We start from the raw sequence: 18,059 nt of genomic DNA on the forward strand, positions 1-18,059 counted from the left end.
CACTGAGAGCCCCGCCCATGGCCCTCTGCTGTAGCCCGAGCACTCAGCACCACGGTGCGATTTCAGCTGAGCAGCTGAGCGGGCGACAGCTCTGCCACATGGAGGAGACAGACGCATCTCCCATCAGCATTTTAAAAATGTGCTGTGTGTAGCTGGTGGTTTGTTGGTGTGTGTGAGTGTGTGTGGGTGTGTGTTCGGGGGGTGGGGGGGTGGGGGGGGCTGTGACAGGAAGATGGGCCACGGTGCTGAGCGAAGATTTCACTGTTCTCTCTCTTGTGTGACCTGTACAGCGTCCTCAAAGGCTGAAGACCTGCCCGTGTACTTCGGGTTGCATACCTGTCACTTTCCCATCACAGTGCAGCGGGGAGAGCCCTCGTCCAGGGCTCCCTTTTAAAGACAAAAAAACCCTGCCCCCACCTCCCCAGGCCCCCCCACTGTGTGTAGCGCAGGCAGCGGACCGGCCTGCCCAACCCCGACACACAAACTAAAGCTAAAGCGAAGCTCCTTCCCCATAGAGTCTACAGGTTGTTTTTTTATGAAGTGAATTGTGATTTTCTTTTTTTATCTGTATCTGATGTAAACAGCGAAAACGAGCACTGAGCCTCAAAGCACGGCTGTTGTTCCCCCTGGGGTGCGCCCAGAGGGCAGGGCATCAGTGGGGGTAACATGAGGACCGTGAGGGGGCAGTAGGGGGTGTCCCATGAGGGTGGTGGGAGGGGCCAGGGGCTGGGGCGACCTTGTAGAGAGGTGTGTGTTGCTTTTCCGAAGACCGACACTCCAGGCACTAATTTGCATTCCCTTCCTTTATTCTTTAGGTGTGGCTTTCCCCACGAAGGGCTAAAAGCATTCAAGAATGGTCTTACTGAACCCCCATCCGGTCTGAGTGTTAACACTTGCTTTTGTTTCACAGCTGCCTTTAATGACAAAACAGTGAGTTCGGCCTAGCAGTCAGTCAGACAGCCCCGCCCCACGTTTACAAATGCCACGCCCCCAGCACCCCCCCCTTCCCCCGGGAGGCGTCGCCCCGGCTCCATTACAGATGCGCGTTTATCGCGTGACCTGAGCGGACTGTTCCGCTGACTGCTATGTTTTTTGGTTAAAAAAAAAAACAACTTTGAAAAAAAAGAGAAAATTCTGTCAGGCTTTACTAATCACTTAATTCGTTGCCATTTGTTTCTACTTATGGGTGTGATACTTGAGATTTGCTACTGCATTCGTGCCTAAATGCTCTCATTCCTGAGCCTGTCCAGAAAAACCATCAGTATTATATTTAAAAATATTAACTGGAAAGACACCCCCACCCCATGCTCTGAAAAAGTGAGTAGTAAAGTAACATTTGCCTGTGTCTAATGTCAGTAATACTGTACAAGGAGTTACACCACAGTGGATCCATCTGGTTAAGGCAGCTCGACATGCTTATTTGACTGCTACTATGTTGGAAATCCAACTTCGATGTACTCTTTGGAAAGTACTATTGTGCCTTAACTTGTAATTTTTTTCTTATTTACATAATTTGTTAGATGTTTTTGGTCATTTTTTATAAAAAAAAATATCTGCTGTTTGTTGAAAAACTGACTGTTCATAGGACTTGTGTAGGATGAATGATCTAACTTTTGTTTTGGTAATGTTGCAATCTAAGCAGGTGCGGTGACTACTAAGGTTCGAAGGCACGAAATGCGGGTCCATCCCTACCAAAGGGTAGTGTCCGCTGACCGAGGTTAGTTTAGCTCCATGTTTATCTTGAGTGCAACTCACTGTCGGTCTAGACCTGTCTCTGCAACCCGCGTGCACGCTCTCCAGCACTGTTAACCCACACACCGGGCCATGTGGTTCGTGATGTAAAGCCACCCCCACACCCTACCCCACCCCTACACACCTCCCGCCCCATACCACCCCCACAGAACCGATGGCAATGGCCCCATGTTAGATCTAAAGGACCGAATTTATTTCATCCATACATCACGGCAAGTGTTGCTGAAACAAAGACCACGACATGTAAGCATTCTCACATGTACACATGCACACACATACATGTACACCCCCGCTGTTAAAATGGAATGGTACATTCCTCTCAGTTCCATTATTTTGATGACCATGTGACTTTAGCATGCTGTTAATGAAGGATAATGGACTCCCTATTTCAGTGTTTTAATCCCCCTTTGTGAAAAAAGAACACTTTAGTCTTCACCTTTCGGTCATACGATTTACGAATAGGTCATTTTTATGTCAGTGTGTATTTATTTGTTCTCAGAATTGAATTACTTTGATGTGACTTTGCGTAAATAGGACTTTTTTCGATTAGCCCACTTGAGTGTGTGTATAATTACAGACAACGTACACCATATTGACAGATTTAAGGCAAGACGTGTTTGGCGTTCAAGCCTAAAGTGGACTGCATTTCTCAAATTGTACCTCAGTCGATAGTGAGTCATTCTGACGGCCACGTTGAGCATTTCCACCGCTGTGAGGGAGAATGCAGACCGTAGGTGCATTACACACACACACACACACATGCACGCGCATGTGAGCAGAAGAATGAAAAGAACTGTGAATTGTGCACAGCACTTAATGTGTTCTGGCCAGTTCACGGCGGCAGATACACAGGGCGTCATGTGGGCAGTGGGCAGCGGTGTCACGAGGGCCGGCTGGTCAGCGCATGTGTGAGATACCCTTACCAGCTCTCGCGTAGAAATAAACACATATCATCTGCAACCTTATTATGTCAAGAACAGACGAACGCGAACAAAAAGATGCATCATTGCTGTTTCCCATGGAGACCCCCACACTCGCTCTCAGTGTCCCAGTCGCGGCGAGCAAGAGCTACAGCTCAAAAATGTTACGTTTCTCACACTGGATTAGAATTCTGTTTTCTTCCTGTGAACCTCCTCCTGTGAAAAGACTCAGAAATCTGAAGATCTGTCTTCCTACTCGGCTACGCTCCTCACACACGCACACACACACAGGCGTGCACGCACACGAGCGTGCACTGATATTCAGCAGATCCGTTCTGGGCACGGGCCCAATTCTACCACAACAGAACCTGCACAGCCCACAGTGGAGAATGTGATTCATTCTAATTCATGCATCCTACTGAGGAAGTCGAAATTCCAACCTACGGATAATTAAATGTGAAATACAGGGAAACACCAAGTGAGGAGTTAACAGGGTTTTTCATTTGCTCATTGTAGCTGCATGCAGAATTAATACAGAAGCGAACAGCTGTGACAGTGAATGAACCTTCAGTCCCTCTGTCCCTTCTTTGTCCCTCTTAAACCCTTAGACCCAGATGTAATGTGCCTCCTATGCCAAGCGCTAAAAATAGACCTTAAAAGTGACATGCTTGCCCCGAATCCCTGTAACTGTTCCTACAGAGGCGTTTCCAGATGGCTCCTATGCCAGCAGCTCGGGTCGTTCCGGTAAGACGAGTTCAGCTCCTTAGGAGCGGATGGGTTGAAAGTCAAAACAAAAGAGATCCGGGCCGACGTAGACGTGTAGTTTAAGAAAAGGCAAAAGCGCTGTTTTGGTTTATAGCCAGACTGATGAAGAGCCGAAGCCAGGCCCTTTGCCGTGAAGTCGTTACATTCAGACTCAAAGTCTGAAGATCCAAAGTTTGTTTTTTTTTTTCACTATATTGTTTATTTGTTTACTTATGCAATATTCAGTTGCGAATAACCTTGACCAATAGAGACTCTTTCATTTTGAAAGAAATATTGGAATTTAAAAGGTTTTATCTTTTTTGGTTGCACTTTACACGTTTACGGAGCAATTTTGAAAATGGTTCGAAGTTAACATAGGCATAACCCGCCAGATTATACTTAGGGATACAAGCAAAGGATTTTATTAGCATATATACATACTGGGCCTAAGGGAATCAAGAAGACAGCATTTACAATTACAAAAAGCACTGTAGCAAAGCGCTCTTTTGAAAAAAAAATGCACGCCACAGTTCTGACGGAAGCAGTGAGTACAGAAATCCTATCAGCACACTCACCGATGAAAGTTTTATTGTAATACCGTGCTGAGAACTCTGGTCGCGCTGAGCAAGTTTTTAGCACCACGTTACTAAAAGGTAAGACTTTAATATGTAACAACTGAGGACTAAGTTGACCCCAGTAACAGGCAGGCATAGCTGACTAAATTAACGGGAAAATGAACACGTTTAAAATTGCACAACTTCTGAAACCTGTGTGTGACAGACTAGGGGCCTTTGTCAGAGGAGGGAGGGGAGGACAGGTGTACGAGAGTGTGTATGAGGGTGTGCTACTTCACCATTGAAATCACTGTAAAAATGCCTCGATAAGTGAAAATGAGAGATTAACAAGTAAAAAAAGAAAAAGTTAAAGCACAGCATTGCATTTTCTTTGAGCATTTTTTTTACCAAAATGCAGTGCTGGTCTTATGTTTGCCTGGAGATTGAAGCTTGCTGTCAGGTGACAGGAGAAATGCAACAGCAGGCTTTTACAATGCAGTCCCTACATCATTGATCTCCAGAGTCTGTAGATGCAGGGTAAGCATAAGGTATGTTGAGGATGGGGGAGGGTGTCAGGAAATAGCATGAAGACCCCCTACATCCCAAAAAAAAAAAATTCACCAGTGTCTGCATATTTACAGACTTTCAATCTGGTAAGGAATGCCAGCCCTGTTTATTTTTACACCTGAAGGACATCCCTTTGAATGAAAGGAACGGCACAAGTCCGATTTTGCACTGAAACAAGAGAAACATCTTCATCTCCTCTGCCTTGGTCAGACAAGTGACGCGCAGAATAGAACTCTGATAAACCTCAAAATAAATGCCTACACATACTGAGAGAAGCTGCAGTCTGAAAGTCTTAAACTGACCACTGTGGAGTGAAGATATTGTAGGGTCCATTTTGTGGATGAGATGTGACCAGACAGGAAATGCATTAAGTTCATATTCCACTTGAGAACTTTGTTTTTTTTTTTTATTATTTTTTATGGTTTACAGTAAAGCTTCTTTTCTGTTTTGTTTTTGTTTGTTTGTTTATTTTTTGTTTTGCAAAGAAAATAGTATATACCAGTGGCTTCTTAAAAAAAGTATATAAATATATATATAAAAAATATAATGCAGGAATGTATATGAAATGTCAGATTTTATTGTATTTGCAAAGATAGCAATGATATTCTAGAGGGCTATTTGTAGGAAAGGAAAATATGAGACATAGCAACATTATAGGAGCATTTAGAAAATTTCCTATATTTTTGAATATACTTTAGGGCTTTATACAAATGACAGGACTTTTCAGTGTTTATATGCAAGTGCTTTTTATATTATCTGTCCTGTAAAACTGTCAATAGTCTCCAGAGCTGAGGGTCTCAGCCGTTTCTCAGCTTCGCGTTTGATCACTGTACTGCTATAGACACTCCATGTAGCGTCGCTTCGTGTTACGAGGGCAAGACTTCCTTGTTGTTGTAAATAGATCAAAACTACCTTGAAAGGCAATAAAATTTTATTGAGTAAAAAACCACAAAGACTTGTTCGGACCATAAATTATTTTTCACACAAGTGTTCCTCTTGGATTTATTTTTTTCTCCCCATTTCCCTCCAGATTCATCTGTTGTCATAACAACACATTGACATCCACCATTACTGCTGGCTTCATTGCTTGCACTTGCGAGAAACACTAATGCTTAATAGCAGTCAGAGAACAGCAGCTATTCTGACCCGGCTCCAAATGTCTGTTTCTCCAATAGAATATTGCCAGAGCTCCTCCATTCACTTGACTGCTACTAACCATTAGCCGAGTTACCATGGTTTTGCTTTTAGTTTATTCTCTTCATTGGTTCCTCTTCCTCCTTTTAACCCTTTACCTGTGGGGGTGGGCTGTTCGTCACGGGTGAAATCATGAAGGCCTCATGATTTTGCTTCATTCAGCAGATAGTGTCCTGTGATCTCCCAGTATTCTTTGCTGTAATGAGTCATGTGTTCATCCAGCCGTCACTAGCTGAAACTAATCTCCTCTCTATCTTTTTTCCTTTTGTTTCCTTTTTGTTTCTCTCTTTTATTTTATTTATTTTTTTGTTTGTTTCCTAACCACCCAGCCGCCACCGGCAACTAACCTATGACCTTCTGACCTCTGAACTCTTCACCCAATGACGACCTGATCATTGTCCGCCTGCAGATCACTGCTCTGGTAAAACGCCTTCGCTTGCCTGTCTCGATTGCAGCAAGCTGAGGTGCAGCTTGCCCACCTAACAAGTCTACATGGTGATGACCCCCCCCCCCCCCCCGCAACCTTGCTGTTTATTCCCGTTGGGCTGGAATGCCCCGCAGACCTGCACTGAATAGTCGTAAAGCAATAAGGTCTAACTGTGCCCTGCCCCCCCCAATCCCCACCTTCTGTCCCTGCACCACCTTGGCATACCCCACACCACGCCACCACCCCCCCAACCCGCGGTGAGGAAGACGAAGAGCATGTTGGAGTTCTGTTGGCAGCCCTCCTAGCTGAAGTGCCCCCCCCCCCCCCCCCCTTTGGCTGCCCTGGAGATCTCCGTTCACGGTCATGGAATGGGCTCTGAATGTACTGTGCTGTGATGAGGCCTCGTGCATGAACCTTTCTGGACGGCCAGTCTACCTGCGGATGGTTGGGGGTGGGGTGGGGTGGGGTGGGGTGATTCTCACACTTCATTTATGGGGGAAAATAGGAGCTTTGTGATATCCAGCCGGGACAGTCTGAACACCACCCAAGAGGAAAACATCGGCCCGACCAGCCCCCCCAAACACATCTCAGACTGCATGGGGGTGGGGGAAAAAGCAAGGACAATTAAACCTGGTGACAGCAAAGGTACATTAATCAAGGGTCCCGTTACATGGCAACTATTTTTTAAGAAGAACACCTTCCTTGTAAAAAAGTTTCCTTAAGGATGTAAAAGCCATGCTTGCCTGTCAGCTGTACACATGTATTAAACTTGTAGATAAATGTATGAAGTTGAGAACAAAAACCCTGAAGTAACAGGTAGATACTTTTATGATATAAGGGTGCTGGAGAAGAGAAAAAATATATTTTTCAAAAATGTGCTTTTATACTTTCAAGTATTGTAAAGATGGAAAAAAAGAACAAAGAAACCCTTTATTGCATTGAAATAACCGTTTTCCTTTTGTGAATGGAGAGGTATTAAAGACCAAAACAGCCTTTTTTTTTTGTTAAGCATTTAAGGTGAGAAACAATACTGAAAGTGCCTTACTTTACTCACGGTCATTAAGTTTGAATGTCTCATCAGTTGGTTGCTTGACCAGGTCAATCAATGCCACCGTTTGCCACACATAACGGAAACACTGCGAGTCAGTTATCCAATTAGTTGCCCACCCGCTCACCGTGGCGCCCGAACCAAGATGAGAGTTCAGTCTGCTGAAAATTTTGCCTTTCCTCTAGCAAGGAGCCGCATGGGCTCCCACTGCAGCTCTTGCTGGAGGACGCCAGCACTTTCTGATAATCGAGGGGATGAGGCCTGTGTCAGGTGCTAACTATCTGACCTGTGAGTCCAACTGGACACCTGTGAGAGGCAAAAACAGCCTGAAGCTTGCAGCATGAATACTAGGCAAGGAGGGTGGCAATCTAAGTTCCTGTCGTCTGCTTGCTGCTCAAAACCCTAAATCCCGTTAGCTCCCCCAAGATTCTCCGAGTCTGGTATTCCCGTTCTCATTCTTTATGAATCCATCTCCTGGTTTGTAGCAAGATTTGCTAAAGTTTACCTAAATATGCCCACAGGCGAGCCTAAGCACCCATAAGGGGTATGGAATGAATCCCACTTTTGGTAGATTTTGCAAGACCTTGGTCACACGTGACGTGTCAAAGTGGCTAAAATAAATTCATAAATAAGATATGCTGGGAAATGTTTAGCGTCCCTGAGGGCAGGTGGACTCGGCCAGCCCACCCGCACTTGCACCACCCCACTCAGTATTGCATCATGCTGTCGTCCCCTCCAACTCCTTTATTTACTATGCAACAGGTTGGCCTTTAATTTTATGTACGGTGAGATTCTGTGTCACAAATTAGTCTTCCTGATTGATGCCTGATTTTGTTTGATCCATCTTCAGTATTGATTGTGCAGTGTTATTTTGACAATACACATAATAATTCATACATGCTTGATATTATTATTATTATTAGTTGTATTATTATTTAGATGTTTTTCTTTTATTAGAAGGAAGATCGTAATGGCATCTTTTGCAGGTTTCTGACTGAACTGGGAGGGCGGGGCATCTTTACAAGTGCCCCGCTTGATGTTAGTGCTAGAGGTGGACAGGGATGCTCCTTCTTTCATGGGGGGTTGGAGGCCCTGAAGTTTTGCTAAGTTGGAGCTGGAACCATTGTGAGTGAAGCTGTCCTATTTGATCATATCTGCCTTTATCCACTCACTCCATGTTAGGGTTGCATTAATATATCATATATTTTTTTAATATATAGTTTTAATGAAATAACCTTTGTGGTTGAATTGTTTAATTAATTTACCATGACTGATTTTTTAATCACCCTGTGTGCAAAGTTATTAATTATTATTATCATTTTGCTGGCTTTTATAAAAGAGTATAAACTTCACTTTCTGTAATAAGTTACAGACCCTGACCCTTGTTTAGTGTAAATTCCAATTTATTGCCTACAGAACAACAACCTGTATGTATTTACAGCCATTGTTACGAGTTTATAATGTATTTTTGTATCTTATTTTATATGTACGTGATACAGTCTCTTTAAAAAACTTCTTTCAAAAATTAATCGGAGCAACACAAAAAATGAGAACCCTGCAGATCTGAGATTCTTTGGTCTAATTTGCTTTGCAGCAGCTCACCAGGGTCCCTGCGCTGGGCCGGATTGTAATGAATACATGCATACATGTGTGTTTTATTTCACACTTCGTTTTTTTTATGTTGCTTGCGTTTTCTTCTGTCTTTCTGTTGTAAAATTGTCCTTTATAACTAATAGTATTATTTTAATAAATGTTATAATACAAATACTAATACAAACAGTTTTTCTCTTTATTAACTTGGGATGGCTAAATCTGATGTCTTATTAAAACATTATGCGTTAAAAAGCGAGATAATTAACAGGTTGAAAACCTGAAGCAGGTTCAATAAACTTATTTTACGACCAGGCAGTATTGCTGTAATGAATAATTGATTAATAAATTAATAATTAATTTAAATGCCAGTATATCAGTGAAACAGCTAGCCATTTCTCATAGCTGTGCAGAGCACCTACATTTCTGTGTGCTACTTTAAAACATCTGCTTATTAACTTATAGCCCTTAATGGAGGGAGATAAAAATCACACATTGCGTGGAGAATGGGGCACCCCGCCCATGACCTCGCTACAGGACCGATGTACTGACAGCACGTGGGTCTGCCCTCTCAGCCTCCCATCCCCTTAATGTTTGGCAGGATCCATTTATACGGTATTAGGACAAGACACATTTTCTAGTGACAGTCACATTATCACCTCCCCCCCCCCAAAAAAAAAAGCTTCAGCTAGATGGTGTGACAGAGTGAAATGGTCGATTGTCTGTAGGAACAAGCGGGGAGAACGTGGGGGGAACTCAGAACGCGACTCAGAACACTGATCTTTTCAGAAAAGAAAAAAAAAACAAGCGATAATCACTTCTTCTGTCTCACAATCGGAGCAGCGCTGACAGGCCTTATTCCGGCACACAAAGCCCAGAATGCCAGGAGCGAACACCCTTACGAGGGTTGGACAAGGTGCCTTCTGACCAGGAATCGGACCTTGGCTGGACTGCTGTGCCAGACAGTGGGACGAGCTCGGTTTCGGTAAACTTATGGCATGACAACATAGAGGTGAGCTGTGGGATCAGCTTAATCAACAGCCATTTTTTCAGCATTTAAGAGTGAACAAAAGGCGGATAAACCCTAATGAACGAGCCTCAGGCAAATCAATAGGTTCCCTTGTGCTGCTTAATGTTTGAGAGGTTTGTTATCTGGGATTGTAGGATTGCTATCTGCCGTTATCTCCACGGCTGCCAGACTGAATGGAGTGATGCACCAGAGGCCTACCGCCCCCACCCGCCCTGGCCCTGCACCCTGCCCGCGAGGCAGCTGGAAACCTGATAACCGCGACTCCTGGCCATGTTTCGCGACCGGGATTCGTGCCCCGTGCCGGTGGAGCACACCTTTTCCCTGGACCTTTCTCAATCGCCTCCGTTGTTTCTTCCTTTCCTTGTTCTTTTCCTTTCTTCTTCTTCTTCTTTTCAGCCAATCCTCAGCTTCCAAGGAAATTACCAGACTCCCCCCCCCCCCCCCCCGCACTGGTTTTCTGCACTGCGCCGATAAGGCCAGCTCAGGCCCCCGGCGGCTGTTTTGAGAAGTTGTGCTTCACGTTGCCACTGCCTGGCGGGCAGTAAAAAGCGCTGGCTCGCATAACGGGCACATTCGAGTCTCCAGGGGGAGATCCTACAAACGTGGGGTGACCTCACAAACTGGGGGGGGGGGGGGGGGGGGCAGGGTCCAGACCCAACAAGTCCCACCTCATCATCAAGTGATGTGAACAAGCCCCAACTCCAGCTCGAAAAATAATCGCGGATAGACCCCAGAATTACCTCGCCCTCTTCCCTTTGGCACCCCAGGCAGTGGCAGCCGATGTGCTTCCACAATCTGCGCCCCCCTCCAAATACTACCATGTACCCCCCCCACCCCCTGCCAGCAGCCAGATGCATTAGGAAGCCGATTCCTCCCAAGAGCAGCAATCAATCAGGATGAAATATTCATTCTTGCATGCCTTGAATTTGCATGTGGGGGGCTGCGGGTGAGATTGTGTTTTCCGCATTACCCTGGCCACCCCCTCCCACCAGCCTGAGGTGCCAGTGTCCCTTTCGACCCCCCCACCCCAAACCCTAATGCTGTAACATAATGCAGTGAGGGGGAGGGCTAATGAGTGGATAATTGGTCTGCTTGAAGGAGGTGGAGCCCAGAAATGGCAGTGATGGCGAAAGATGAGCCTGCCAGGTCTCTCTAAGCGGTCTCAGGGGGGTGTTTGCCGACACACTCGGATCACCTTAGCGAGGCCTGTAGCTCTCATGACCTTCATGCTTCCATGCTGGCTGTGGGGCCGGCCGCTGACCCTAGGGGTGACCTCGCTGTCCTGGACTCGTCGGCTGGGGCTCCCACGTCCACTGTAGTGCAGCATGTTCACTTTTCCTGCTCCACGGTGCTGTATCTGCGTACGGATTTACTGTGGAGTGCATTGGCCGTGATCCCAGATTATAGCTCTTTAGTTTTTCCACTGCTATTCAAACAAACGACATAAAATTAAATCTAGACAGAACGGGAGTCGTGCTGAACCTCTACTGAGCTGCAATGGAAGGGAGCAACTTCATTGGAGCTGTATTCACGAGCACTGAAATGGGGGTGCAGTGTATCGACTCCACAGCCATCTATGAAACCGGCAGGCTCTTCCCCCAGGGAACTCCCCTGCTGTGCTCAAAATGTAAACAAGCCCCCCAACCAATACAATGAGCTCAGCCACAGCCTGATGAAACACACGCAAGCCCATCTCGCCCCGGTGCCATTGGAGGCCGACATGCAATTGGTTAGTTTTTTTTTTTTTTCTTCTGTCATCACGCTCTCTGCTTTTAAACTTCCTGCTGATCTTCTCCAGGGGGTGTCTGACCAGGGCTCCGCTAATGAGCGCTAATGGCCTCGTTAATGGCCCCTACGCCATTGTTACCACCTTCATTCCACCTGTTTTAACTTTTTGTTTATCATTATCACCCTCTTCTTCAGTACAAAAACATCCATCTTCTAACCCGTTATCCTGGTCAGCGTCACAGGGGGCCTGGAGCCCATCCCAGGAAGCACAGGGTCCACGCTTGGGGTCCACAGTGGATGCAATGCAGGGCACATACACACTATGGGCAATTAAGAAAAGTCAATTAAGCTAAGTGCCCGCCCTTGGATTGCAGGAAAACCCAAAGAATGGGGGGAACATGTACACAGAGAGCAGGGGTAGAATTCAAAGTCCCATCCATCCTATAATAATATTTTTGTTAGGTGTAATTTTTATATTGCGGCATTGAATTATTGTGCATTTAAAGCTGAGAAACAACGGAGCAGGGCCTGGCTCCTCCATTAGCTACACACATACATTACTCTCTTTTTCATTTTTAACAAATGAAGGATTTTAACCCGCTTGCAGGCACATTGTCAGCACTGTGTTATTACAAACAGCCCATTATGTTTTCTTTTTCATTTTTTTTTTTTTTTTTTGTAAAAGCCTGTAATTAGTTCCCGCTTATCAAACGGTTCTCTGGCGAGCCACTGTTAAGCGTCACCCCGGAACACAGACAGTGCTTTGGGAGGTGCCAGTCGCGCGCGCTCGCTGGTACGGAGCCGGGCCGACTTCATTCGGCTGCTCGCCCATCTTGCTGACGGTGGCGAGCTTTGAAGGGCTTCAGAGGGAACCAAGAACGTCTTTGTGGATATGGCTTCCAGGAGATGGCGCGAGAGAGGAGCCACCCTTGCCCTTCCCGCATAAGCGCAGTGACGCTGTGGGTGGAAAACAACCACACGGACTCAATGGCTGGAACGCAGTGGATCCCTGCCTGAGCCCCAAGGCGACTTGCTGTAAGCTGACAATGGGCGGTATAGCATAGACCAGTGAAGACACCTTCTTTTATATCTGTGCTTTACCCCACCTGCCCCCCTGCAAGCCCCCCTTCCTGTTTTCCCTCACTGTTTGTCCTCTCCCTACCCTTCCTGGACGCTGTTTTGTAAATTCCAGTGTCGAGCGCAGTGGACACTGCCCACGAGCTCGGGTGAGAACAGAATGATCTGGAAGCTGGCCAAAGTCATTATTTTGGCGTTCCAGTGAGGACTTTAAATACGGCGCAGCCGCTGTAGTGGGTGTATGCCTTCAACAGCCGTACCCTGTTTCATACAACCATCCTGTCATGGCGAGAATGGAAAACAACCTGATCATTTTACAATGATTTTGCAACTTTCACGTTACAACAGAAAGAGTATTTTGTTACTCAATTTGCAGATTAAAATTTGAATGTCCCACAGAAAGTCTGCGTGCGAGTCTATCTTTGTGTCAATACCTGTGGTTATATCTCAACTCCACAGACCCCAGAATAGTACACAGGAAATCCAGAATTCTTCTATTAATAAACCAAGACTCTACACTGAGTAATTGATTAAAAACCCACCACACATCAATACCAAATCAATTACGGGTTTTTGTGCAAACACACCATTTGGAGAAATTTCACTCTCAGTGTCTGATGAATAAGAGTGAGATTGGGAAAGGAAATGGAAAATTAGCAGCCAGCAAACACAGATCAATTACATCTGAGCTCTGTTCTGAAACATCTCTATGGAAATATAATAATTAAGAAATCCATATAGACATTGACACAAACCCACTTGGTCAAAGAGGCAGAAAGGTCAGTATAGAGAAAAGCAAACTGTTCAGACTGTTTATTTCTTCTCCCTCTGTGAGCCCTACCCAGATTCGTGGGCACATGCGATATTAAACCGAGAGGGACACCCCCACAGCTGCAAGCTGAATTATGGGTGTGTCTGCCGCTGTCTCTGCTGAGGTGTCCTGCTAATTCCCAAAGCTTCCATTTTCACATTTCGCCCATTTTCCCGCCAGGACATCTTCTGGGTCAGTGAAAAGGTTTCACTCCAGGGCTGCACCCTGTACTATGCTAGTAACATTTACTTCTAGCTGCCTGCGGTCACAAGTGGTAAATCATCATTTGCAATTTTCCGAATCTATGATGAGCGTTAAAAAAAAAACAAAAAACTTAAGTATAGCTTTTTGCTTTAAACATAGATGCATCCAGTGGCGGCTCCAGTGACCAGTCCCCATTTTAGAAAAAATGTGCAAATATGCTCCAGTGACCTTTTGCTGTGAAGGGCAACAGTGTTGTCAACCTCACACATCCACTTCTTGTTTTGAGCCGGAAATTCATATGATTTACCTCTCTGACCCATATGGGTCTCTCTCTCTCTCTCTCTCTGTCTCTGTCTCTCTCTCTGCTAAAAAAATGTCTATCTCTCTTGTGTGATTGTGTCCGACACACGTCCCATGTGCGCAAAACAACAGCATGACTGTGAAACCGGAACGCATCACCATCGAAGAAAAACACCAACTGTTTTCCTGGGTCAGCTCCACCCTCTGAAAATATTTAAAGCACAAAAAGCTGGATGTCATCAGAGGGTTAAGCTGCTGTGTTTGCAAGTTCCGGCTGGACATTTTCAGCATACAGGTATACATACATTATCATTTGATCACTGCTTATAATTTCTGAGGTCTAAAGTCCACTCTTCTTCCTGGCATTTTGTGGGATTCATCTTAACGGGACTATGAATCAGGAACCAAACCAAGACAACCCTGGTATGTGTCAACGGCCAATCACAACGCAGGAGTGTAGATAAACCGGCCACATGGTACCCCAGATCTCCCACCAGATGATTTGCATATAGTCTGATTGCACTTCAGGGCAAATCATGGATGTGTAACCTTTTTCTCCTTGGCCAATCACATAAAAAGATTATTTTTGCACAAACCATATCTTTTCATTTTACAGATTAATTGCTTGGAATTTTAAAAACTTCTGTAAACTAAAATAGGTTGTTCCATGTTTATTATCTTAGTTTAATAACAAACTGTTTACAAATTTTAGGTTTTACTGTAGCCTTTCCTTACTGATAACATCTGATATCCCTGGGACCCAGAGGATGGATGAATGGATGGAAGATCTTTTTTTACATAATACAGTGAAATATATATATTTTTTTTACAAAACATCAAACTTCAGCAATACTATTTCTCATCGCCATCAACTCCCATCTGACAAGAAGACATCTTAGCCTTTGATCTTAATTCTAGCAAATCAAAAAATTTCAGCTTGATTTTTATCACAAAAATAACTAAATGAGTGAGTTCACGTTTTCTCGCTCATTCTTTAATCATCTTCAGGCTGTTTACACAAATTTGGGTAACTTTAGACCAAGGAGACTGTTCTTTCCATTACCCCATGACCTGCGAGTTCACAGTCATAGTCAGCAAGCTAATTACCACTCACAAGACCAGGTTCCGGATAGTCAACACAAAACCTTTCCACGGTCATGCCTCATGAATGACACAAGCGAGGAAACGCCCCACGGCTGGAAGAGAAGTCTTACTATCAGACTGGGACTAAACACCACCCAGATATTTGTAGCCCATTTGTTAGCTGTCATCCTTATTACCATTAAACCACATTTAACATGGAGGGGGGGGAGAATTCCACAAAGCTGGATTTCAAACTTAGCTGGATAACTTTTTGGATTTACGCTAGTCTGAGCTAAACGTACAAATGTATAGCTAAGTGAACGAAGATAAAGTCCATCTTAAATCCAACAAGTTATCCAGCTAAGCAAGAAATCCTGCTTTGTCAAACACCCCCCCAGAGGGGGCAAAACATTCAGGTCAGTCCCCACTGACAAACACCACAGGACAACAGAAATGCATTTTTATTTTGAAGTTTCATTATAGACAGAAAACGTCCTTTACAGATATTTATACAGGTTACAGACACGCGCAGACATTTATAATTTTGCAGTCATGAAACAAATGTGCTACATTTTTGACTGTTTAGGACGTACATGTATACATATATCATGCATATTTGCAATAAAGGGTCCCGTAATTATCAATGCAGCTCAGCTCCCTTTGAAGCATGAACGCTTTAAATGTGCTGCTCTTATGGCCTCTTTCACTCCGGGTTCTTGACAAGCGTCTGTGGGAACTGCTGAATGTGCCTCGGATCGACGCAGAAATCTTCCCAGAGCCCAGACTCAATCAAACTTCTGAATGTTTTGTTCGGAAAAAGCCCCGGTGTGACGGATTACAAATTTGTTTTTAAGGTGCCCAAATTCCCACTGATCTACACGTCTCCCCCCTTCCCCGGGCCACCCTCCCCAATCCTCCTCCATCTCATCTCGTTCAGACTGATTTCAAAGAGAACAGAACCACATGGCACTGTTTTCATGTCTCCATGGAAACGGTGCCATACTGGGGCCCCGTCTTTTTCTTTATTTTTTTTTTTGCCTTGCATTCTGAGGTCCCTAATAATGGATCTAAATAAAACAGGAAGAGCACAGTGGATGGGGGTGGGGGTTGGGGGCCAGCAACAAAAACATTAGAAATGCATTCAAAATGACATCACTACTATTTCCCACAGTAGCCATTTTCTTAGGAAGCCCCCAGAATCCATTCATTGGCTTAAAGTTAGCTTTCTGAAACCCAGGGAGGCCATCCTCCTTTGCTTGAATGCCCTTTTTGTTGTGGAACAGTGGGCTGTTTCTAGGCCCACAGAAAGCCTTGGTAATTTAGTGTGGTTGCCAGGAAGTCTGAGGCACTAGCCTGACAACAATGGCAAACTACATTTCTCCACTTCGAGGTTCGAAACCTCAGCTGCAATGTCTGAATTCTAATAAGACGTTTTTTTTCTTCACTCCCACAAATTCCTTCATCACGTGTCCCCTGTGATCCCTCAGAGGCCCTAAGTCTCGCTGCTGAAAGGGAGGCAGCACTGTTCTGGGAGGACAAGATGGTCCCATCTAGGAGACAGACAAAGCTGCCTTAGGTTTCTGTCCATCGGCAGTCAGTGGACTCCATAATATAGCAGCCATAAGTTTTAAAATAATTAGACAAAGCAAACTACAATAGGCTAATGAGAAAATATTCCCATACCATATCTTTTTTAAAAGCCATGCAGTTCTCGATTAAAGACAGATTACATCTAAATTAAAGTTGATTGGCCATATCACTCCTTCAAACCTTACATGCGACTCTGTCGTTCGCTGTTGTTTTATTTTTTTTTTTTTTTTAAAAAAAGTTTCTTCAATTATAAATTCTCATCCGCTAGCTTGCCTGAAGCAAGAGAAAGGAGACGAGGAAAGCAGCGATTTAATCACGAGTGACAATGTGCTTATCATTTTAACATTCTTTCACGATTGGGAAAATAGCTAATATAGACACAGGGGAAAGTAGCCATGTTTCTTTTTATTTCTCTAAAAAATGAAAAATAAAGGTACATACAGAACTATTAGCAGAAAAAATGTTTAAACATTGTGTATGTGTTATTTTATAAACATATATGTTTGAACACCTAGCAGCTGACTGTCTGGACAACAAAGAAAATCGAATGTGCTTATAGTTTAAAACATTTTAATTTGATGCATATAGGACAAAATCAATTCAACCCAATGCACCGTTTAAATATCTGTCATAGGAGCCACGGTATTTTGCTGCCATCTAGTGGTATACTTCTGCAAGGGCCTCTATTACACCTGCTTCAGTAAAACGGGAGGGGGCGTCACAGGTGTTTCTCCGAAACAGGATTACTTATCTTTGCAAATCATCTTCAGGAATATGGGAGGGAACTTGCATTTAGATCTTTGGGTTTTAATCGGAAAGTGCTAGGCCTGTTTATTTCTGGCATGGACGACCTAATATTACTGTGGTGTTTTCAACATTGCACCATTGCAGTTTTTTGCGGGGAGCGGGTAGTTTGTGGCTACATGTAGGTTTGCACATTATATCTGTGATTGGCTGCTTACAATCCCAGTGTTGGCAGAGAGATTCTGTTGTTGAGGTTCTGAGCAAGGCCCTTAACCATTAATTTCTCCAGGGACTAACTGCTAAATGCCAAATAAACTTAAAGTTGTGTTTAAAGAACAGACAGATCTAAAGCAGGCCTTTTTCTGAAAAGGGGTGGGGCCCAGGGCGAGCCACCTTATTCGGGGCCCCAGCATAAGGCCAACATAAATGGAAATCGCCGATCGTTTACAGTTTCAAGTGTGACTTTCTGGGCTAGCAGGCACTGAACTGTAGTGTGGCCACGCAGGTTACGTTAGCCTAGACTATGTGCTTACATGCCCGAGGATTTAGGAAATGTATTCCCAGTGTGTATTTATTTACTAGGGGTGTAACAGTACACAAAATTCACAGTTCGGTACAAGCCTCGGTTTTGGGTTCACGGTTTGGTGCAATTTCGGTATACTGTAGCAGAGAGAACATAATTTGCTCTTTGATTAT

General features: G+C 44.4%; 1 protein-coding gene across 5 annotated transcripts in view; it reads left to right on the plus strand.

Moving 5' to 3' along the window:
• Positions 1 to 7,150, plus strand: part of LOC125726433 (protein quaking) — a 56,909-nt gene extending 49,759 nt beyond the window's left edge. For 2 of the 5 annotated variants that reach the window (XM_049002822.1, XM_049002821.1), the window contains exon 7: positions 291 to 5,490. In XM_049002822.1, the coding sequence (XP_048858779.1) occupies positions 291 to 394 (104 nt within the window). In that variant the 3' untranslated portion in view covers positions 395 to 5,490. Of the gene's footprint in view, positions 1 to 290; positions 5,491 to 6,060 lie in introns of those variants that run through there. The other 3 variants (XR_007388181.1, XM_049002825.1, XM_049002823.1) reach the window with 3 other exon arrangements.
• Positions 7,151 to 18,059: the final 10,909 nt, after the last annotated feature.

The sequence above is a fragment of the Brienomyrus brachyistius genome, unplaced genomic scaffold, assembly GCF_023856365.1.
Source record: "Brienomyrus brachyistius isolate T26 unplaced genomic scaffold, BBRACH_0.4 scaffold71, whole genome shotgun sequence".
Classification (NCBI taxonomy): domain Eukaryota; kingdom Metazoa; phylum Chordata; class Actinopteri; order Osteoglossiformes; family Mormyridae; genus Brienomyrus; species Brienomyrus brachyistius.